The 23,746-nt window shown below is 34.0% G+C and overlaps 3 protein-coding genes across 5 annotated transcripts; 1 reads left to right on the forward strand and 2 right to left on the reverse strand.

Annotated features, from left to right (window-relative positions):
- Positions 1-212: 212 nt before the first annotated feature.
- LOC115994633 (malate dehydrogenase, cytoplasmic) lies at positions 213-4,637 on the reverse strand. The gene is made up of 7 exons (XM_031118843.1): positions 4,406-4,637; positions 2,687-2,845; positions 2,396-2,571; positions 1,708-1,985; positions 1,487-1,622; positions 1,289-1,400; positions 213-566 (listed from the first exon to the last, which is right to left on the reverse strand). Exons 1-7 carry the CDS (start codon positions 4,446-4,448, stop codon positions 472-474), a joined length of 999 nt encoding a protein of 332 aa, XP_030974703.1. The 5' UTR covers positions 4,449-4,637; the 3' UTR covers positions 213-471.
- An 11,070-nt stretch (positions 4,638-15,707) lies between these two features.
- On the forward strand, positions 15,708-21,449 carry LOC115951028 (pre-mRNA-splicing factor SLU7-like). Of its 3 annotated transcripts, XM_031068344.1 has the most exons (10): positions 15,708-15,817; positions 16,460-16,623; positions 16,717-16,829; positions 18,023-18,430; positions 18,564-18,699; positions 18,801-19,100; positions 20,049-20,265; positions 20,706-20,809; positions 20,960-21,028; positions 21,136-21,449. In XM_031068344.1, the coding sequence occupies exons 1-10, from the start codon at positions 15,802-15,804 to the stop codon at positions 21,211-21,213; spliced, it is 1,605 nt and encodes a 534-aa protein (XP_030924204.1). In that variant the 5' UTR covers positions 15,708-15,801; the 3' UTR covers positions 21,214-21,449. The 3 variants fall into 3 exon arrangements, with proteins under 3 accessions (XP_030924204.1, XP_030924205.1, XP_030924207.1); XM_031068345.1 differs by lacking the exons at positions 15,708-15,817; positions 16,460-16,623 and having other exon boundaries at positions 16,742-16,829; positions 17,979-18,430; XM_031068347.1 differs by lacking the exons at positions 15,708-15,817; positions 16,460-16,623 and having other exon boundaries at positions 16,745-16,829; positions 17,974-18,430.
- A 678-nt stretch (positions 21,450-22,127) lies between these two features.
- LOC115951029 lies at positions 22,128-23,349 on the reverse strand. The gene has a single exon (XM_031068348.1). It carries the CDS (start codon positions 23,019-23,021, stop codon positions 22,485-22,487), a length of 537 nt encoding a protein of 178 aa, XP_030924208.1. The 5' UTR covers positions 23,022-23,349; the 3' UTR covers positions 22,128-22,484.
- Positions 23,350-23,746: the final 397 nt, after the last annotated feature.

Here is a 23,746-nt window from a genome sequence, read left to right on the forward strand (position 1 = left end):
GTAAAAAAAAAAAAAAAACTACCATTAAAGATGCCCCTAGTATTGTACCAACATCTGCCAAAACTAAAAACGTACAAAACACTAGAAAGGTAAAAGATGAAATTCATTTGTTAATCAAGGATAATGGAACCTGGTATTTAAACAGTCACCATGAAATCACAATTGAGGCAAGAGAAGGGGGAGGGGGGCAAAACATACAAAAGCCCTACATGTTCTACATCAACAATCTCTTCAACTTCATCCAATTATGCAGGTGATAGTATTCATATTTATAACCAAGATAACCATTATGAATTCAAACATTCTTGTAAAAATGAAAGCTGCAAAATATAAATCCATAGAAGCAGCTTCTCCATCATTAACAGTTCCCCTAAATCTTTAACAATGGCATTATTCAAAACTGTAGCTACTTCTATTGACACACCAGAAAGAGCCAGACATACTATCACATTAGATAAAGAACAAGAGCATTCAAGAGAGGCATGAATAAGCCAAGGCTTTTTCTTCGGTGAGCTCCTCTGCTGTCAAGTCCAACTTCTTCCTTGAGAGCTCATCAATTGAAAGTCCTGAGCAATAGTAAATAATTAATAATAATAAATAAATGAGAATCACCAAGAGAATCATAAACTGAAGACAAACAATGTAAAGAATCTGAACTTTAAAAAACTTGAATATCAAAGCCATAAATCATAAACAAAAAAAAAACAAAAAAACTCAAACATCAATCAGATTTTTCTGTCTGTCATTCAAACACAACAACAATGAAGCGGGAAGAATTCAAAGGTATAAAAAAGCAACATAAAAGTAAGATCCAAGAGTGTTAGTGAATAGTCTTTCTTTTAGAAGGCAGTAGCCTTGATGAGCATATGTGCAAAGCCAATAAAGCTCTCAGCACAGTGTCACATGAAATTCAAGATAAAAAGAGCCCACCCACCCCCAGCAGGCTCTCCCTCAATCTCTCTCTAGACACACACATATGAAATTGATTTAACCCAGCTATTTCATCCCTCCAACCATTAAGGTCAAAGCTTAAAGCCTAAATGCACAGTTGGGATTCCGCTGATTTAGAGCCTAGGCCCATGCCTATGCCAAAGGCTAAGCAAGGCAAGAAGATTTGAACTGGAAAGGGAATCAGATTTAAGTTATCCAGAGAAAAGAGTGGCAATCCGTTTTATTTTTTACATGTAAGATATGAGTGACAACCAATAAAAAGAACGGCAAAGTGTAAGTGGGGAGAAAGACAAAAACCAAGCATTGATTAATATTACAAGTGTTTGCTGGAAATTACCTTGAACTATCTTCCACTCTCCATTGCGACAAGTGACAGGGAATGAATAAATGAGTCCAGCTGGTACATTGTATGAACCATCAGAGTATACCCCCGTGGAAACCCAAGTGCCCTGAATTTGCAAATAAAGTGATCAATCAGCATGAAAGAAACTTCTGCACAGTATATGAATCCAAGAATAGACAGAAAGATACCAACCTCTGGGGTTCCAAGGACCCAATCACGTATGTGGTCACAAGCAGAGCTGGCAGCAGACAATGCACTAGATAGCTTTCTAGCTTTGATGATTGCAGCACCACGTTGTTGGACAGTGGCTATGAATTCTCCATGCAACCTTTAAGTAAAGAAACTTATGTGAATACTTCAATGTACTCAAACCAAACAGAATTATTGAAATAAGTAGTAGTCCATTTTCATACCAAGCATCATCAGCAACAAGCTCACGGACAGGCTTCTCTCCTGATGGTGTTTTCACAGTTGCATGGTTAACATCAGGGTACTGGGTCGATGAATGATTTCCCCAGATAATAGCATTCTTGACGTCAGAAACCTGGACATTCAGTCTCTCAGAAATCTGGCCCAAAGCTCTGTTATGATCCAGTCTTGTCAAACAAGTAATGTTTTTCTCAGGGATAGATGGTGCGAACTCCTTCAAGATCAATGCATTGGTGTTTGCGGGGTTGGCAACAACCAAAACCTGCAAAGGTAGCAGATGAAATCTAAGCATACGTTCAGGAAGCACATCCAGTCTGACTTTACAGGAGAACATGCCTTTTCTTTTTCATGTATGGACATCACATGGACATGAATTCATCTGGATGATTTTACTCATAACTTCAAATTAATTTGTTTGGTAAACACAAAATCCATAAGGGGCTACCCTAGTTTTTCAAAGCACTTTAGATGTCAAATATGTTACAAGTACTGGATTGATTCAAGAATACCATTCAAGAAAAAGTGGCAAAGAAAACTAACACATGATATGGTTCCAACTTTTAGCTATCATACATGCTGCAAGAGGATATTTGATTTCAGGATAAGGTGGACTCGACTCTATGGGGCATCAAAATAACCCCCCCAAAAAAAATCCTAAATAACTTAATTCACCTTGCAGTTTGCAGCTGCATGCTGTTCAAGGGCAGAAGCCTGAGACTTATAAATCGAAACATTTTTAGACATCACGTCTTTCCTTTCCATGCCTTCTTTCCTTGGGAACCCACCAACCATGATTGCAATGTTGACCCCAGTACAACCCTCAACAACATCAGTTGTAGCAACAACACCTGTCAAAATTCATCCCATCAGACCTCATAATTTAACAAATTAAAAAGGCTGAGTCTGTATTGATGCTTTAACACAAGTCATTCATATTTGACATATTAAAAAGCCTACACATACCTTTAAGAAGGGGGAATGCGGCATCCACCAACTCCATTTTCACCCCATTCAATGCCTCTGCAGCAGGTGGGATATCGAGCATGTGCAGAATCACGGGCTGGTCAGGACCCAACATCACTCCCCTAGCAATCATGGGCACAAGAGCATATCCGATTTGTCCTGCAAACAAATCCAACAATAAATCCTCAATACATCACTCAAAAACTAAACTAGAGACAAAATATTGCACAGTAGATAAGAAAATGTTAACCATATTAGATCAGGAATGAGCAGAATCACAGGGTGGTCAGGACCCATTTGCTTAACTATAGCTATCCACCCTAAACTATCGAGCATTTTCAATGTGCATGCTAAACATCCTAAACTACAAAATTCTACCATAAACTCCCCAATTTGAGATGAACTTTCGACATCTGTCCTACCATCCAAATCAACGTCTAAATTAATAGATTAAGGGTGCGTTTAGATACCACTTATTTTGCTGAAAGTTGAAAACAATTGAAAAATAAATTCTGGTTACTGTTCACACTAAAAAACACTGTTCATATGCTTGATCACTGATCATGGAATATGAACAGTGCACCAGGAGCTGGTCCCCCAAAACAAAAAAAAACTGAAACGCAAAACGCAGGGCTATTAGGGTCCGTTTGGATATCACCTATTTTACTAAAAACTAAAAATATTGTAGTAAAATAATTTTTAAATGTGTAAATAATGTTATGGAACCCATTTTTAATGAAAAAATGGCTGAAAAAAGAGAGTTTTGTGACTTCCGTGAAAAGTGCACGGACCCACTAGTGTGACACCACAGCCACAAAATGCTCAAAAAAAAAAAAAAACAAAAAAAGGGAAACGGGCAGAAGCGTTCCTTTTCATCCGTATCCAAACCCAGCTTAAGACGCAATCCAAACGCTCACTAACAATCAGCTTCCATTCTGAACTATAAGAACACTTACCAAGTGCACCATAAACTATGAAAATTTTACAATCAACAACCTAATTCAAGATTAATTAACCCACTAATCGATTATGTTACAAATCAATCTCACATTAGAGTGTAGTTTAGGTCTCACATTGCAAAATTTCCATAGTTTAGAGTGGATAATTATAATGAACACTATTTTCTTTACCTAAACATTAAAGGGGGCACTGATTACATAACACAGATTTCAGCTTTGTATGCTATGGCCAAATTCAAACACTCCGTGTGAACATAGGAGAGTTGACTCATGTCAGTCAGCCAGCAAAGCATAGAGTATTCTCATAACACAATTTGTCTTCTAAATTATTACCACAAGCTTAGATCCATTTCATTTATCTTCTAAACTTTTCGGGCAATAAACTAAAACATAGATCTTAGAATTCAGATCACAAAGAACGCAACTGTATCAATAAAATTACACCAACTTCTAACTCTGTCTTTTACAATCGGTAAATAACAATAACGCAGATACAAAAAAATCAATCGCAAGCACCAGATCTGTTTAATTCTTTTTCTATTATAACCAAAAATTAAAATTTTACGCAATTTTCTTCGAACTAATTAGGCTTATCGTAGATCGTCACGTACCAGATCTACACCAATCTCCAAACAGACTAAAAGCAATAGAAAGTGAAAAAGAAATTTAAATACTAGTCTAACAAGTCTCAGATCGAATCGAAAAATTTTAGTGAAGAAAATTGAGAGTGATGGATCTGATTATGGATTTGATACGGTACCTGCAGCTCCAGTAACGAGAACGCGAACTGGTTCTTTCCCCATTTTCGATCGAGATCAAAGGAACTGCAAAAAATTGAATCGGTTTGAAAAATTGGAGAGTGAAGCAGTGAAGTAGTAGCTATTGAAAGAAAAGAAGAGATGAGGCTCGAATATTTATTGGGCCGGAAACGTAGTTGTCAAGTTGCCTAGGGAAATGTGCAAAGGGTTATTGATAAAGATAATATTCTAAAATTAGTACAAATTTTGACAAAATTGTATGTTTGGCCCTTATATTTTGGTTTTGGTTTTGGTTTTCAAATTTTTATGGTTCTTAAATTTTTAAAATTCTTTTTCATTTTGGTGCTTATTATATTTTTACTAATAAAAAATACTTACATGATTATTAGATAGTAAGAACTAAAATAACAATAACTTTAAAAATATAAGGTTTTAAATGAAATTTGTGAAAACTTAATAACTAAATTAAAATTAAGCCAACATATAGGGAAAAAAAAAAGTTTACATGTCAAATTTTTTTTTTTTTTAAACTTATAAATTGATGTGATGATTTTATGATTAATGACTTGTAAATTAAAAAAAAATTATTAATGAATTTAAAAAGCATAATAAATGAATTTCATAATAATAATTTTTATTTTTTAATGATTGGTGAAGGGTTAACAAACAGGGCTCAACGAAAAACGCAGAATGAGGTGGAAGGACGACGTCGTTTTTTAGTTTTGGGAAGCAGATTTTAATAAAGGGGTTGGGTAAAGTGCGCGTGTAGCGTGATGTGTAGGAGGAATATGCTATTTAGATGCGCACTATGAATGGTGAGTATTAACTTTCCACGGGCGTCATATGATATATGATATAAATATGAATTAGTCAGCAACTGATCACACAGGTTGTCCCACGCATTTCAAGCTTGAACAACCGTTGGGTGCTCAACCAAGAAGTCAAATGATGAGTTAGTCAAAAAGTTTACTTGCATTACTTACCCAAGAAATAACGGGTCATACTTGGGCATTACAGCTTTACACATCCATTTATGACCTCTCCTCTTTTTACTAGCAATAGTTTAGTTCTTTCATGGAGCTCAGGCTCATTGGCTTCTCATCACAGTTATGCCAAATTTTTGTAAAAAGTAAGAACCTTCGAGATAAAATAAAATAACTAAAATATAATTAAATTATACTTGGGCAATACAGCTTTACACGTCCATTTATGGGTGAAAATAGTCAAATACCACGTTTTGGCAAAATTTATGGCAAATTAGTACTGTTTTGAAAATATTTAGTAATGTACCACATTTTTAGTACTCGAGTTTCACAAAATCAAGTTCTAAATAATATTCGAGTTCAGTGAACTCGAATTCCTAGGTGAGTAGTTGCAAGCGTGACACTACTGAACTGGAATTTGTGTAATTAAAAAAGTAATATGATACTTGATATTACAAAAATCGAGTACTTCTTTATAGTACTCGAGCTTATCAAAGTCGAGTACTTTGGTTTTTTTTTTTTTTTTTCCATACAAAACTTTTACTTATTTCATCTTCAACTACTTGTGATCATTGTGTCCACCAAACTAAGTACAGTATCTGGACTTGAAAAAGTTCATGTGCAAGTAACTGGAGTTGCAATTAGCTAAGCACAAAGTAACTGGAGTTGCTTGCTCGCTCACTCATACAATTCTTCAAGACTGCACTTAGTCCTCACTTTCTCTGGGATTTCACTTCTTGCTCACTGGCCGAATGGCCTCTCCATTTATTTCTTCATTATTTCCTTCTTTTCTTCCTTTCACACCCTTGACATCAAATCACAATAAATGCAACTCACTTGCCTTGACTTTGCTTTAGCCACTTTCTTTTTCCTTCAGCTCTCCCTTAGGCCGAATAGCCTTAATGTATTAGCCCATTTCTTTTCTTTTTTTTGTCCTTAGCATGTTCAACACACCTAAGTCACTGCTCAAGAAGAAAATAGGCTAACTTTTGTGGCTTGTCCAACCACCTCTTTAATGAGGTGTTTTTATCAAGTGTGGGTTAGACCCACGGTGTTATGATGCACCTAACATGGTGGACACAATGATCACAAATAGTTGAAGATGAAATAAGTAAAAGTTTTATACGAAAAAAAAAAAAAAAAAAAGGTACTCGACTTTGTTAAACTCGAGTATTATAAAGAAATACTTGATTTCCGCAATATCAAGTACCACATTGTTTTTTAATCTCTCAAATTCCAGATCAGCAATGCCATGTTATGATGCACCTAACATGGTGGACACAATGATCACAAACAGTTGAAGATGAAATAAGCAAAAGTTTTGTACGAAAAAAAAAAAAAAAAAAAGTACTCGACTTTGTTAAGCTCAAGTACTATAAAAATACTCGATTTCCGCAATATCAAGTACCACATTGTTTTTTAATCTCTCAAATTCCAAATCAACAATGCCACGCTAGCGACTTACTTAGGAACTCGAGTACTATTTAGAACTCGATTTTGTGAAACTCGAGTACTAAAAAAGTGATAGATTGCTAAATATTTTCGAAACAGTGTTAGTTTATCATAAATTTTGCCAAAACATGGTATTTGGCCATTTTCACCTCCATTTATGACCTCTCCTCTTTTTACTTGCAATAGTTTAGTTCTTTCTTGAAGCTCAGACTCATTGACCTCTCATCAGTCATCACAATTATGCCAAATTTTTGTAAGAAGTAAGAACCTTCAAGATAAAATATAATTAAAAAATAGATAGCTAATAGGAGTTTTTATATAATTGATTAATTATAATGGAGGAGATGAAATTGGAACCTAAATAAGACTTTTAAATATCCATTAAAATTATCTGAGCCTAAAAGGCTAGAAATTAGGTCTCAAGTTAGATTTATCCCAAATATATATATATATATATATATATATAAATGTAGGGGCACAATTTTAGTGGCCCAATCCTTGTCGGTCAAGTCTTGGCCCAAAAAGTCTCACACAATGAATTTTTTGTAGAGTATGGGCTAAAGAACTCTGTATCAGTTAGTTTAAACGGTTTGTCGCATGGGATAAGGGAATACAGAAACAAGAATGAAAAAATGCTATTGTGAAGAGAGGTCCCTCACAAATAATAAGGCTCGAAACTTGATTAATGGATACAGATTAATGCAGTAAGACTTCTCTACAGTATTCTCTCCTCCTTTTTCTCCGTCCCCTCTCTTGGGGGACCTTTACATATTATATAGGCTCTTTCCAATCATCTGGGTTTTACACTTGTTGATCATCCAAACCTCCACTTGAGCACCTGTCCCATCAGACACCCCCCTCAATTCTCTGTGAGTTGCGGTAGCCAAGGTAACACTATTCAGGGGTCTTCTCCTCATTAATGCGACTAGGAGAGTAGTTGTAAGACATTTAATGTGGTGGCAGCCTTTGCTGAGATATTTCGAGCTTCTTTCCTTTTTACGTATTTGAAAGATGGACTATAGTGGCTTGGATGTACCTTTACTCCGGATTTTACAGTATCCGAGGAGAAATTACTCCTCGGACATGTTCTCTTTGCCCCAGTGGGCCTGAATAAGGATTGCTTGGGCCACGCTGACTCCTCGAACGGGCTGAGTCCTCAGACGGGCCTAGGACCCAGCCAGCCTGTTATTTTGGGTCGGTCCCCACAATAAACTTATCAAAATTTGTGGAAAAAATTATAAGATTAGCAAATTTAAGTTGGAGTTTCACTGTGCCGATTGGCACTTATACCTATACCATCAACTGCTGATTAGCACTAAGAAACTTCAATTCAACACTTGACTGACCTAGCACAAAATTTTAGCCTAATTTAAAAAAAAAAAAAATTATTTGTAATCCAATTTAATAAAAAAAAAAAAAAAATTAGGGAAGGACTTGTTTTAGATAAACGTCTGATAATCATCCTTGAGAATGTTTTTTTTTTTAATTCTTTTGAACTCGTTAACTAAGGCTCCTTCCTTATAAATAGACGAAGGGTTCTCACTTTCATTATAGGCACGATCAATATTTGAGATGACTTTTGAGAGTCATAAGGTGATGGATAACCTACAAATTTAATAACTTTTCAGATTACCACTTACCTACCAAGGGATGTTTAATATATTTTTTTAACTTATTTTTATTAGGATAAAATTTGGTAACAAACTTTGTTATAACTTAAGGTTATAACTTCACTCAATATCTTTTTATTGGATATAAATTTTGACAAATCCATTATTAGATTTATATTTTCTTTTTATATCCTCAATGCTTGCAAAATTTATGAAAGACCGAAAATCAATAACTATGTTATTAATTAAATGTTTAAATTTCAAATTTTTATAGTCTAAAATTATGAATGAAAAATAAGTTATGGGTCAAATAGTAAATAACATCCAATTAACATCAAATTTGACATATGTGTTGATGAACATAAAGAATATGTAATTTAATGGTTAGATTTTTCAAAATATGTAGTCATATTAATATTTTTAGTGGGAGTTGTAGCAACCAAGTTTGTAACCAAACTTTATCATTCTTATTATTTACACAATTAGTTAATAGTTTAATGCATTAATAACTTTTTTTTCCCCAAGTATGACTTATAGTTACTAGTTATTGAGTTTATTTTAGTCTATTTATCGAATTAATTTTTGTTGCCTAGTAATGGTTGTAAGTTGTTTTTGTATATCATTAGTTGTGAGACTATTGGTGCAATGGTCATCACGCATTATTGGTGCAATGGTCACTCCACAAGTATAAATGTTTGTAAGGTGTGGGAGGTAAGGGCCGAAGTTTAAATCTCCAGTAGGGAGTTTCAATGCTTCACACAGATATACACTTAGATTAAGTTAGAGTGGAATTTCTATTTTGTATATATTAAAAAATAATAATAATTTGTGTGGCACTTTGATTTTTGTTATATGGCTACACTTAAACAATTTTTTTTTTTTAAACTAATTAATATTTTAGTTAGAAAAATATTGGACATATAGTGAACTAATAAATGTCGTTTATTTGATTTTTGGATTATGAGAAGTTAATTACAATATGTGAATTATTCAAAAATAAAAATGCAAATATTTCAGAAGCTAATGGTAGTAATATAGCATTGCCAACCTATAATGTTAATATCTCAATTTATGAAAATTGTCCAACGAAATTTTTAAAAGATATCTTTGATTATGAATGATGATTTTCTAATGTACTCTTTAATTTTGTATGTTGAAAGAGGGATTGTTGATAAATTTAAAACAAAGTCCCTCATAAATGATTTTCAAGATTTAAAAGAAATCAAATTTAGTTTGGATTTATGATTTATTTGAAATGTATCAAGAGAATTATTTTGTGTCTTCTCTTTCATTAATATTTTGTTAATATTCGACATATGCTAGTTTAAATTTGCATGATTTTTTTTATTCATCTTTAGTTCCCTTAGGTTCAAATCTTGGTTTTTCCCTACTTACAAAGTTTGTTTAAATCATAAATCTATGACCTCACCTTTTTAAATCTTTTTTATACTCCTTTAAAGGAAAAAGTATATTAGGAGATAATCTCATGAGACCCCTTTATCACATTATATGGGTCCTATACTGTGAGAGGGTGGTCTCATGAGGTACATTTTTCCTTTCAAGGTAATTCACTTGTACATTCAAACTACTCTAAATAGTGCATGATTGATAGATTCTCTCTTTGGAGATGGAATAGAGTGAATAGAAAATAAATGAGAAAAATTGAGTTTGTGTGTTGTTTGGTAAAGAGGGGGAGAGAGAAAATTTTTGGGTGGGGCTCAGGTATTTTCCACCTGAACCCACACAAAACTTGTCTCTCTCAAATGGAGAGAAAACAGACCTGATTGTGCCTGTTGTTGATGAATGACAAAATTGCCACCAACCAACTTTTTTTCCTTTTTGCTTTTTTGTTTTTGTTTTTTTTGGGGGGAGGGGGAAGGGGGGGATAAAGGTCTTCCATATCTTACACACAATACATTGGTTTTGGTTTGGGTCTTTTTTTTATTAAAAAAAAAAAAATCCTTTTGGCTACTTATTTTATAAATAAATAAATAAAAAATTGAAGTGTCCATACTACAAAATTTTAATTAAAAAATGTGTTATTTTTTGTTTATATATTTAGTAAGGACATAATGGTAAACTTATACCAATTTCATTTTCCATCCTCTCATTTTCATCTCAACCAAATAAAAAAGTTTTTCATCCTTTCACTTTTCTACCCCTCCAAACCAAACACAAATGAGAGGATATTAAATTTTTTCTATCCTCCCACTTTTCCATTCTCCCACAATTTTTTATTCTCCTAGGGTCCATTGGGTTGGAAGAATGAAAAAGGAGGAGGATAGAAAATTTTAATTTTCCCTCATGGTGTTTTGTTTAGGGAATGGAAAAGTAGAAGGATAGAAAAATATAGTTTGTATAAATTTACTTTCATGCCCTTGCTAGATAAAAGATCAAACAAAACAAAAAAAAAAAAAAAAAGGAAAAAAAAGATGAAACACAACCAAAAAAATAATAAATAAAAAAACCAACTGCTAATAAAGAAAAAACCAACCGAATGAAAAGTATAGAAAGTGACAAAAAACTAAAAAAGGAATACTAAGGGTCAGTTTGAGATCCGCTTATTTTGCTGAAACTAAAAACTTTTGCTGAAAGTACTGTAGATAAAAGTAAAAGTAGCAAAAATAAGCTTAACAGTAAAATAAGTTGGCAAAAATAGTATTTGCCAAACGGACACTGTAAGGACTCGATTTGTAACGTCCCCAAACTAGTGTTGGGTTCGTACGTTAAAGGCCCAAACAATAAAATTTGTAGAGTATGGGCTGAAAGGCTAGGCCTTGATCACTGAACAGTGGTTAGTCAAGGTGGACGCCCAGAGGTGAACTAAGTTTGTCCATAGATCTTATCCATTGAGCTTCATGTTCTTATTACCCCTTTTTCTTTTTGGTTACCATGGTTCCAGCCCCCTTTTTGACGCATAAACCCTTACATTATATATCCCTTCTCAGTTGATCTTGACTTTCCATCTGTTGATCAGACAGGTAACTACTCGAGTACCTGTCCCATCAGCCGCCTCCCCCTACTTTCTGTTAGTTGCAATAACCGAAACCACACTGTTCAGGAGTCTTTTCCTATCAATGTGGTCAGGACGTTTGTTGGCGCATTCAATGCGGAGGTGACGTCTTCTCCTTGAACCACTCCCACATCGTACCCCCGTGCGAGTCCCATTCTACTTGTCTTTTCTTCTGGGAGCGCTTTGAAGGTTGCCTTTGATGACATGTCGTTTTTTCCTTTTAAGCCTTGGGATGCCAAGGACAGGGTCATCCTCGGTTGCATCTCTAGGCTATTTGGTCTTTCACTACTTGTCCTCGACAACTACTCTCCTCGGCGCGGGCCATGAGTCCTAATGGAAAGTGGGCCGGGACACAAATTCTCTGGCCCCACAGACACCAAGAGTGCGTTTGGGAAGTGATGAAAGCTTAAACTTATTTAAAGTATTTAGTTTATTTTTGCTACTATTCATTGCTCTCATTACATTTTTTGGTACTATTTATAGGTCTAACTGTACTATTTAGCTAGCTTTTAGCTTTTTTCTACATTATGTGTGTGTTTGACAAAAAATATTTTTGTCAACTTATTTTACTATTCAACTTATTTTTGCTACTATTTATGAGTCTTATTGTACTTTTTGGTACTATTTATGGGTCCCACTGTACTATTTCAGTTAAATTTTACCTTTATCTACAATACTTTCAGCAAAAAAATTTCAATTTCAGTAAAATAAGCGAATCCCAAACAAACACTACTTTTAGTAAATTAGGTTTCGGTTTTAATTTTAGTGAAATAAATTGTTCCCAAACGGGCCCTAAGTAACAAAAATGGACAAAACGAAAAAATAAAGCAAAGGATAAAAATAAAAAGAACATCGGAGGAAAAAAAAAAAGGAAGCACAAAGAAAAAAAAGGCAAACCAAGAATACTTAGTATGTTTCACATAGGTGGTTTAGTCCAATCGTATTTTCTCCAATTTGAAAAGAAACATTTTAATGGGTCAGAGGAGAAAACACTTGGACCCCACAAAATTTTTTTTCCTCATTCCAACCAAACACCCACTAAAAATATTTTCTCTCAACATTTCTTTCCTTTCTTTTCTATCATTCATATTATATCTCCAACCAAATGGACCCTTAAGGTTTATTCCATAAAAGTTTGATTTTGGGTAGGATTACAAATGAACCAACTTGTTTATAAATAGTTATGCCAACTATGGAAAACTTGTTTATGTTTATTTATTTAGTAGATGAGCAAATCTGAAGTCTAAGTTTAAGCCTAATTATTAAAAAAGTTGAACCCAAGCATATTAACATGCTTGCGAACAAGCTCTTAACTATGATGTTAAATTATATATATATATATATATGTGTGTGTGTGTGTGTGTGTGTGTGTGTGTGTGTGTGTGTAAGGACCAGATTTGGGTTTTCAGCCTAAAAGGTGAATGGACTTAGAACCAAAAAGTCCAAAACAATAAATTTGTAGAGAGTGGATTGGAAGACTAGGTTAAAATGAGTTAGACAACAAATAAATTGGGCTCCAATGACAAGAACAAGAAGATAGATTGATTTAGTCTAAAGAAAATCGTCCTTTGCTTAGTCCAAAGAGATCAGTTCTTATATATTTTTTACAAGTTTGATCACAAATTTGATTCCTGATTGTTACAGTATTTCTTTCCTTTTTCCTCCACCCCTATTCTCATTGCATTCTTCTTTTATACTATCTTCTCCTTTCATCTCTACCCTCCACGTGCAGGCCAGATGGTTGGTGTTGATATTTGTCCCATCAGCACCTTCCTGAAGTCTTTGGGGGTAGCTGTAAGGTTGAAAAACACTATTCAGAGATCACTTCTTCATTAATGCGGTTAGAGAGTTAGCTACAGAGTATTCAATGCGGTGGTAGCATTTTTTTTATAGATATTTCTGAGCTTCCATTCATCTTGTATGTTCATAATTCACGTTCCTATTGGTGGAATTTTCTAGAAGGTCACATTGAGCGATAGGATATACCTCTGGTTTGCACTTCGTTTATTCGAGGAGATATTACTCCTCGGACCACCTCCCCCAACCCTTCCATTTGCCACATACCTATGAGACTCTAAGCTTAACACTTTCATTGCTATTTATTCGTCCTTGGACCAATCAATGTCCTCGGCCAAGGCCCAAAGCCCAATATATAGTTTTAGGCCCTTATCCCTACAATATATATAATATAATATAATATAATATTACATGTTTGTATGTATACTAGCCTTATCACACGCGCTTCGTGCATGTAATGAGGCTTTTTTATTTTTTTTTAGTGTCATAAATTTTCATTTGTTCCAATTTGAGTTTCACACATTTTCTCATGAATATTATGCATTTAGAACTACTAATACAACCAGGAGTATCATAAGGTTAGTTTCAAAAAATGAACAAATATTATATGTTTATTTTGTAAAAAAAAAAAAAACCTGTGTTTTTATTATATATATATATATATATTTTTTTTTTTTTGAGAATCTAATTTATAAGTGGATAAAGTAATTTAAAAATCAACAGGAGAGTGACTTTATTTTTTAGGCAATGTTTTAGTGGGAGTTAGAGTTGTATTTTTACCAGATTGTTCTTTAGTTTTGTTTCTACTTAAATATAGAGATGTATGGGTATTTTTGAACAAAAAAAATGAGGCTCTCAAATCAGGAAAGCTCCTTAAATAACAATATAGATAAATATTTAAAATATAATTATATAGAGTTGAGATTGAATTGTCTAAATTTATAAATAAACTTTTTTATATCAAATTATTATTTGTAATTTATTGATAGTATAAATAATCCATTTATAGTAAAAAATTGTGTATATTTTTAACAATAGAAAATTTTGTGAATCTAATCTTTATAAGATTACTAGCCTTTAAGCACGAGGCTCATCTATTTTTTTGGGTAAAAGTTAATAATTTGCATATATTATAATTTAGAAATATATATTTTTTTTTCAAACAAATAAAAATGATAAATTTTAGAGATAAGCTGTAAATGTAATTTCTTTTTTGAACGTGAAGGAAAAAAAAATCCTAAATTTTAGGAATTCCCTTTTTGAATTCAAAATAAAATTTGTTATTTGACATTTATGACCCTATTTCTAAATGAAGATACTTTTCATTAATGAGGGTATTTTTTAACTATATAAAAGTCCAATTGAAAGAGAGGAATCCTCTTATACATAGTATTAGTCTCTGAGCACGTGCTTAGGCGTGTGCTCTTTTATTTTTTTTTAATTAAAAGTTAATAATTTACATCTATTATAATTTAGGAATAGATTTTTTTTTTTTTAAATTTTCAACAAATAAAAATGATAAGTTTTTTTAGAAAAGTTATAACTATAATCTCTTTTTTGAACGTGAAAGAAAAAAAAAATCTTAAATTTTAGGAGTTTTATTTTTTAATTCAAAATGAAATTTGTTATTTGACATTTATGATCATAATTCTAAATGAAGTCCTTTCATTAATGAGGGTATTTTTGAATCACATAAAAGTGTAGTCGAAAGAGGGAAATCCTCTTATATATATAGTATATAGATAGATAAACAAAAATCATTTTGTTTAATCAACTTAAATAATATAATTTCAATTGTAATTTAGTTAAAAATTATTAGCACATCTTTGTCAAGAGGAGAAAACATTTATTGCAGTATTTACTATATATATGGAAAAAGAATAATTAATTGTGAACAAGTTTGAGTTTGTTTAACAAGAAAATGAAGTAACCACCGTAATACTCTTAGTGCGATGGTCACTCCACTAGTATAAATGCTTGTGGGGTGTGAGGGTAAAAGCCGAAATTCAAGTCTCTAGGAGGGAATTTCACACACATATACATCTAAATTAGGTTAGAGTAGAATTTCTATCTTATATGAAAAAAGAAAAAAGAAAATTAAGTAAATTTTTTTTTTTTTTTTTTTTTGAGAAAGAAAATGAAGTAGACTTGAGCATATGTTTTAGTTTAGTAATAAACTTAAACTTAGCTTATATTCAAAATAAAATTAAAATGGTCAATTTAAAACTTTTAATACTCGGCGGCTCAACTCAGCTAGGCTCATTTCCAATTAAATGAATAATTGGAAACGACGACGGTTCATTGTCGTTAAAATAATTCATGAGTCCACAATTCATTATGAACGCGCCCGCATGTGATCCTCACTACCCAATGGCCTTTCCAGAAAATTCTGTACGTCTTTAGAGGTACACATGCCACCATTTCCCACTATAAAACCAGACCACTTACGAAATTCTAATGTTAATACTTAATATATCCGTTTCTACCAGCAGGTTAGGGCTCTGAATCGAACATACATTGTTCTTCTTATCCTACATTCAAACATGGCTACTGCATCAGGTAATTCATTTTCTCCAATCTTCCCTTATTGCACAGTATCATTGTGTTAAGAATAATTTAAATTTTGCCCAGTACTGAGTTTTTGTCATGTGGGTATCTGCTTGATTTATTGTTTCTCTGTCTGTGTAATTCAAATTCAATATGACTTAATTTTTTTTTTTTTTTTTTTTATCAAGTGGGTATTGAAATTTTTCTTTAGTTAATTAGATAAAAAGTATAATTTGCTCTCATTTCTGAAGGGTTAAAAAAAAAAATAGCACATAGATTTGTATTAACTGTTGTTTATTGAGTGGCTGAAGCTAATAGTTGTACTTGCTATGAATATTTGGACTACACTTGAAGCTTTTTTTCCATCTTCATGTAACCCAAGTAAAGTATGTCTGAAAATTTTATGCTGAAGTTGTCAAAATAATTTAATAATATGATAATTCACTGAAGTGGTAGATTTTCATATGAAGGGATGTTTATGTACTGTAGTTGTAGCAGTGTCTTAAGTTTGAAGTTAGAAACATGGAACATGAGGAGTACAGGTCATTTATGGTAAACTGCAGTGGCTACCCTTGTTATTTTGACCTTTTGGTGACTGTTTCTATCATGAATATCTATTTTTGGTTAATCTGTTTTACTTCCTGGGTGTTTCAGTGGCTTTCAAATCTAGAGAGGATCATCGGAAGCAGCTTGAATTGGAGGAAGCGCGTAAAGCTGGGCTTGCGCCAGCAGAGGTTGATGAAGATGGGAAAGAGATTAACCCTCACATTCCTCAGTATATGTCGTCTGCACCTTGGTATCTTAATGCTGAGAGACCAGTAAGCTTCACACATATTTAGTTCAATACAACCCTTCTCACACATATAAAGGCACTATTCTCATCAAGGATTTTCTACCTTTTTCTTTGTTAGAGTTTAAAACATCAAAGGAAATGGAAATCGGATCCAAATTATACAAAATCCTGGTATGATAGAGGTGCAAAAATATTTCAGGCAGATAAGTACAGGAAGGGAGCATGTGAAAAGTAAGTGGACCTTGCTCGTACTGTTTCCAAGTTCATGTTGGTTGCACTAAGGAATTTTACATTCTTGACTGAGATATGGAAAAATGCTTTCAATATTGGGCATGAAAAGTTTATTGGTAGTGTAATAGTGATAATGACTGGGGGAACCTGTCTGTAGCACTATAGGTCTCCATTGCTCATGACTCTCATGGGCATTAGATGAAAATGCAAATTGAGGTTGTATTTTTTGAGGTGTTGCCACAGCACTTACTGCCCTTGGGCATTTAGTAGCCTTTGGTAACTAGTACTAAGCAGAGTCATAATCATCTTATCATCCTAAGTATTACCTTTCCTCGGTTTTTCTTTTAAAGGAAATATATGTTTTGATAGGTAAAATAGGGGGATGGGCTAGTGGGATTCAAACCTCAGTGCACTGGCACCCCAAGAGGTGCTAAACTACTGTTTTCTCTTGAACTCGAACTCCTAAAGGCAATATTATAATTGAGTACAATCTTGTGATCATCTTATCTCTACTTTGTGGTCCCCTGTTCTATACTCCCCCGAGTATCAGATGTACAGAACTAGAGAACATATTCATTGTTATGCCAAACACAAACTCAGACATACAAAGCCAGAGAACAAATTCATTATTTTGAGGGCATTTAGAGTACATTTATCTACTTTGAACTAAAATATGAGTCATCTGACATGTAATAGTAATTTGTTTGAACAAGTAATAAGTCACCTTGGTTATTGAACAACATGACTTCAATGATTTTTTTTCTCCATTTTGATTCGCTTATAGCTTCAGTTAAATGTACTTTAGCCCCATATCAGTTAAAATAAGGCCTCTGAAATATAGGAACACACAAGCAAGTACTGCTCAGGGCTTTCTTGCTTTTGCATCGTTAAACTTTGAAAAGCCTACATGGTAGTCTCTATGTCCTAATATGTACTTGATATCTAGAGCTTTGAATACATATCTGGAAATGAGATGTTGTAATTTTGTAGCTTTTCTTTTATTCCTGTTGTCATTTACTATATTAAGGAAGAAAGTTTAAATTATATATGGTGTATGATTTTATGATACTAAATTTGACAACAGAAGGAAAATTTTCCTCTATTTATGATCTGTTTCACTGGTATTCTGTATCATGTAATGCGGTAAAGCTGTGATTCATGAAGGATGTGGATTTTTCGTTTTCTCGCTACAGCTGTGGGGCAATGACACATAATGTGAAGTTGTGCATGGAGAGGCCACGCAAGAAAGGAGCAAAATGGACTAACATTCACATTGCACCTGATGAAAAGATAGAGACTTTTGAATTGGATTATGATGGCAAACGGGACCGATGGAATGGTTATGATGCAGCAACTTATGCTCGCGTCATTGAGAGATATGAGGCAAGGGATGAGGCCCGAAGGAAGTACCTGAAAGAACAGCAGCTGAAGAAATTAGAGGAGAAAAACAATAAGGAGAATGGGGAAGGTAATGTCAGTGATGAAGATGAAGATGCTCTGAAAGTTGATGAGGCCAAGGTTGATGAAAGTAAACAGATGGACTTTGCAAAGGTTGAGAAGCGTGTTCGTACTACAGGTGGTGGAAGCACTGGAACTGTCAGGTGTGTTTTCTTCAGTTTACTGTCTTAGATATTTGTTTGATGTTAAACTGGAAGCATATTCTGTCCACTGGTATAGCATTCCTTTACAATAATAATTTTGCATCATTGTTTTTATTCTGTCCTTTTATTTCAGAAATTTGCGTATTCGGGAGGACACAGCAAAATATCTTCTGAACCTTGATGTCAACTCTGCGTATTATGATCCCAAAACTCGGTCCATGCGTGAAGATCCTCTTCCCGATGCTGACCCGAATGAGAAGTTTTATGGAGTGAGTGACTAGGGATATTGTGGACGTTATTTTGAAATATTTTGTAGTTGCCTATGTGTTAAATGTCACATGATTTTGATTTGTTGACGGTTATATTACAGGGAGATAACCAATACAGAGTTAGCGGGCAAGCTATGGAGTTCAAGCAACTCAATATACATGCCTGGGAGGCATTTGAGAAAGGTCAAGATATTCACATGCAAGCAGCTCCATCGCAAGCTGAATTGCTCTACAAAAATTATAAGATCATTAAGGAGAAATTAAAATTACAAATGAAAGATGCCATTATGGAGAAGTATGGCAATGCTGCAACTGATGCTAAACTCCCAAGGGAACTTCTTATGGGACAAACTGAGAGACAAGTTGAATATGATCGTGCTGGGAGAGTTATAAAAGGCCTGGTATTACATTCTGTTAAACACATTCTTAAAAAATTTGTCTTGTTTTGAAAAATATGGCAGAGTTGAATATGATAATGCTGGCAAGCTGCATTATATTTTGAAATCTTCTTTTTATAATTTAATTCAGCAAAACTTTAATCCATCCCCATAGGATTGGCTTGTGGAAATTGTTGATCATATAGCACTATCTAGGGTGAAATAGCATTAGACATTCAATAATTTGTTTCCCTTTTTCATTTTTTATTTTATTTATTTTTTATAAAAGGTGACTCATACTAACAATTTTATCGTCTTTAAATTTGTCCTGTCATTTGTAACAATTTTAAGTTTTGGGACTGGTTGATAATTTCTATGAAATCACTTTTTCGAGTAAGAAGGGAAAAAAAAAAGAGGATTGCTGAAGATGTGGGAAATGAACTTTCACGAAACATGGAATTGATTTGTCCTTATTGAGTCAGGATGAGGTTGAGGAAATTGGATTGGGTTTGAAACTTTCTGAGCTTTTAATTGCTGTTTTTAGTACTTACAATGAGTGGAAAGACTTATAAACAGGTTTTTGAAATTGCTGGGGAATGTGGGAAATATGTACAATAGCTTTTTTTCTATAATGATAATGGGGTGTATCTTCCTTTCGAAGAACATTAATAATTGTAACCTTTATCACATGGCATCTGACGATTCTGACCTTCAAAATTTATATATTTATCAGTATTCTTGCCCCGAATAGATATGCAAAGAGATATAATAATATTTCGCTTTGAATCACACTTTCTACTAATTATCAATTTTTACCTGACCATTCAGTTCTAGCTCATTCGAACTTTGAATGGACAGAATGGTGAAGCATTTTCTATGTTGTTTTTTTACCTACTTTTTTTTCAGTTTTTAATATTGGATGCATGCAAAAGGAGGATTTTAACTTATTTATTTCTTGGTTTATTTTTGAAGGAGACTTCTCTTCCCAAAAGTAAGTATGAGGAGGATGTGTATATTAATAACCACACAAGTGTTTGGGGTTCATGGTGGAAGGATCATCAATGGGGTTACAAGTGCTGTAAGCAAACAATACGGAACAGTTATTGCACTGGTGCTGCTGGAATTGAGGCTGCTGAAGCTGCAGCGGACCTAATGAAGGCTAACATTGATCGTAAAGGAGCATCTGAAGGTTAGAACCTTTAATTTGTAATTTTAGAATATATGTTCACTTTTTCTATGTGCAAAATTTATCTTGACAAAGTTCACATTTTTTTTATTTGCTGATTTCGGACATTTCCTATATTTGATCAAAGTCCACATGATTCTACTGGTTTCTCATTGGAATCCAAATTTCAACACAAGTTTCAGTCCTTTATTTTAATCTCTGTGCTTTAGTGATTTACTTGTTTATATTCTAGGAAGCACAAACACTTCATTTGGGGTGCCATACCCGTGTCGTTTTGGTGTCGTAGCCGCTATATCATGTTAAATTTCTCAAAAATTGCTTATGTCACCATGTCTTACCCGTACCCGTACATGGACACTTCTTAATGAGTTTTGTAAATTCCTTTTTGTTTTGATATGAATGCGTACATTCGCATTCTGATTTGATCTTCAACTTGCATGCAGAGACACCTGTTCCAGCAGAGGAGAAAAGGCTTGCTACTTGGGGAAATGATGTACCTGATGACTTGCTCCTTGACAAAAACCAACTCACTGAGGCCCTTAAAAAGGTGAATTTGGGATCATTTGATCTTTTCTACTTCTGCTTCTAATTTTTTTAATATTATTGAAGATATAAATTATTGTTTGCATAATTTTTACCAGAGATATGATTGGTTTTATATGTATTGCTATTGCTTATGCATGTTATGTTTGGCCAGGAGGACGAAAGGAAGAAGGAAGAGAAGGATGAAAGAAAGCGCAAGTATAATGTGAGATGGAATGATGAGGTATCTTTATTATCATTCAACTGTTGTTAAGCCATTACTTGTGAAGTCTTGGATCTGGTTAATTTCTTTTCCATTGTGTCTTTTACATCATGTAATGCCTTTTGTAGGTTACTGCTGAGGAGATGGAGGCATATCGGATGAAAAGAATACATCATGATGATCCCATGAAGGATTTTCTGCACTAATGTTGTCCCAGACTTGCCTTTTAGCTGGATTCTGTGAGCTGGGAACACTTAATTTAGGATATTGTCAAAGCAGACTTGATATCATTTCCTAAATCTGCTGTTGTTGGGGCTCTATGAACTATTTGTTATGATTTTTGTTTAATGTGCATATATGTAGGAGGAAATCATAGGGAGCACATTCTGTATTTTCATGGACTCATTAATGTTAATAAAACTTTGTGTAATTTGTGGGAAAAGAAGTTACAACAGTCTACGTTTGTTAATGAAATACTAAACCAAAAAATAGAATAAGTGAAAGAAATGTTGTAAAGCAGCAGCTTTTCTTTGTGGGGGTTAGGGAGTAGTTGGTTTTGGAGAAACAACCCGTTTAATAGGGGGTTACATGCTGTGGCTTAAATGTTCTTAGGAAAATGTCTTCTGCAAAATCTTTATGGGAGCTTCCAGCATGACAATTAGTTGGTGTTCTGGCATGGCTATCCCTTATAGGATGGGGGTAGATGCCAGGATGGGGGTAGATGCCAATCAGGCTACCAGTCCGTTGGCAGTAGTTCTTATACTTGAAACTACAGATATATCCACTCACTAAATCAACCTATGAGTAAATAATAACGCAATTTGTAAGATTATTTTCTACTCTTGAGTTCCAAGATTTACTTCATTTTTCTGTATGATTCTTAGTAATTTTTTAAGATTCTTTGTGTTTATCATCATTAACATGGAGTAATTATTTTTCTCTCTTAATAGAACTGATTAATTATGAAATTCAGTGTTTAGGGACCTTAATTGAAGTGGTCACTTTGTTTGAATCCTGTATTTCTTAATTTCAGCCTTTCAGGGTTACAGACATTGGTTTGAAAAAGAGGCAGTTGCAAATATAAAATACACTGAACTCTTAAGCCTTTGCCAGGTAATCATTACAAACTTTCATGATTGCATTGCAAGTTCTTCAAATACAAACAACTTTGTTTTATTTTCCACACTAATTAAACAAAGCACTCCCCATATGTATGTATCAAATCACCAAATTCAAAAAGCCACATGAAAAGAATCATTGACGAGAATACACAAGAAGCCCTAGACAACCCAGGGTTGCTATACACTTTCATAATCATACTCATTGCAAAATCATTGTTTTCACTCCACCCCACAAGGTGAGAAAAAAAAAGGAGAAAATCTCAAACCATCAAGTACCTGTTATAACTTTCATATTCTGTATTGAAAGATAGAAGAAAATATGAAAGTAAAAAAAAAAAGAATGAAAAATTTAATTTTTAGGCACTGCGGGCTAACATCTCCTGAAACTCAAGATTTGACCTTTCCTTCTGGAGCTTCATCTCTTCATGAAACTTGGAGATGAATTCCTCTGCCCTTTCATCCACTTGGAGATGCGGTGATGAAGCAACCACCACCTTCCAGGCATCCTCAACACTATTAATGTTATTGGTATTTGTTGGTAAAACCTTCTCGTTGAACACTTTTTTACCTTTGCTTGTTTCAGCGTGAGCATGCATATTCTTGGTATACACTGACACAGGTTCATCAAAGAGCTCGTCTATGTGTATAGCAGAAAAGTTCTTTTGAGGCTGGTTGTGGTGGTAGTAATGTTGGCTGTATTGATAGGAGGGTTTAGTGAGAGGGTATCGTTTGAAAAGGAAGCGGAAGCAACGCATGGCAAGGAGGCGGTGAGTGGTGGTTTTTATGGCTTTGGAGATCTTGAGCTTGTGTAATTTGGATTGGAGTGTGATGGTGAAGCTCTTCCACGCTTTATTAGCGTGTTGTAGCTTCTTTGCCAAGCTCGAGCGGGGCATTAAAATGTTGCTTAGTATTAGTATAATGTGATGATGAACTGTTCTTTGAAGGGAGAGGCCTAAGAAGCAGGAGGCAGGGTGGGATGTTATAAATTATTTGAAGATTTTGCATCACATAGACTGAACTTGGATGGTTTTTATGGAAGGAGCCTGATACCCTATTGATTTTTCTTTTTCTTTCTTAGAAATTTACCAAAATGGTACACTATGGATTTGAAAAAAGAAGCAAAAGGTGTTTTTGTAAGGGGCAATGGTGGCATTGGAGCTGTTGAGAAATGAAGTGTTTTCTTAGACGAGCAGTTTTCACTTTCGGCTGTCTTGGGGGCCAGGCGTATTAAGAGAGCAATCTTGGGTCCTAAGTTTAGTGAGTGACGAAAGCGCAATCCTGTAAAGCGCACTTGTTATTAGTTTTTATTGGTTTTGTATAGTGCAATCTCACTTTGAGTCCTAATTGTGGGCTCCAAGGCCATTATTATGGAATGAATGTGGCTTTTATAATCCCCTCCCAAAAAAAAAAACAAAAGCAAAAACAAAAATTTTGAGAGCTGGGTGTAAAAGTAGAGAAATAATAAGGTTTTCATGGTGGACAAGTGATGTGGTTTACCATTCTATTAAAAGACTCCAACCTATTTAAAATTATTGAGTCAAATATTTTTTTAAAACAGAAACTGATTACTGACTTAGTAATTTTAAACAAGTGAGAGTTTTTTAGTGGAATGGTGGAC

Source organism: Quercus lobata, chromosome 6 (genome assembly GCF_001633185.2).
Source record: "Quercus lobata isolate SW786 chromosome 6, ValleyOak3.0 Primary Assembly, whole genome shotgun sequence".
NCBI classification, from domain to species: domain Eukaryota; kingdom Viridiplantae; phylum Streptophyta; class Magnoliopsida; order Fagales; family Fagaceae; genus Quercus; species Quercus lobata.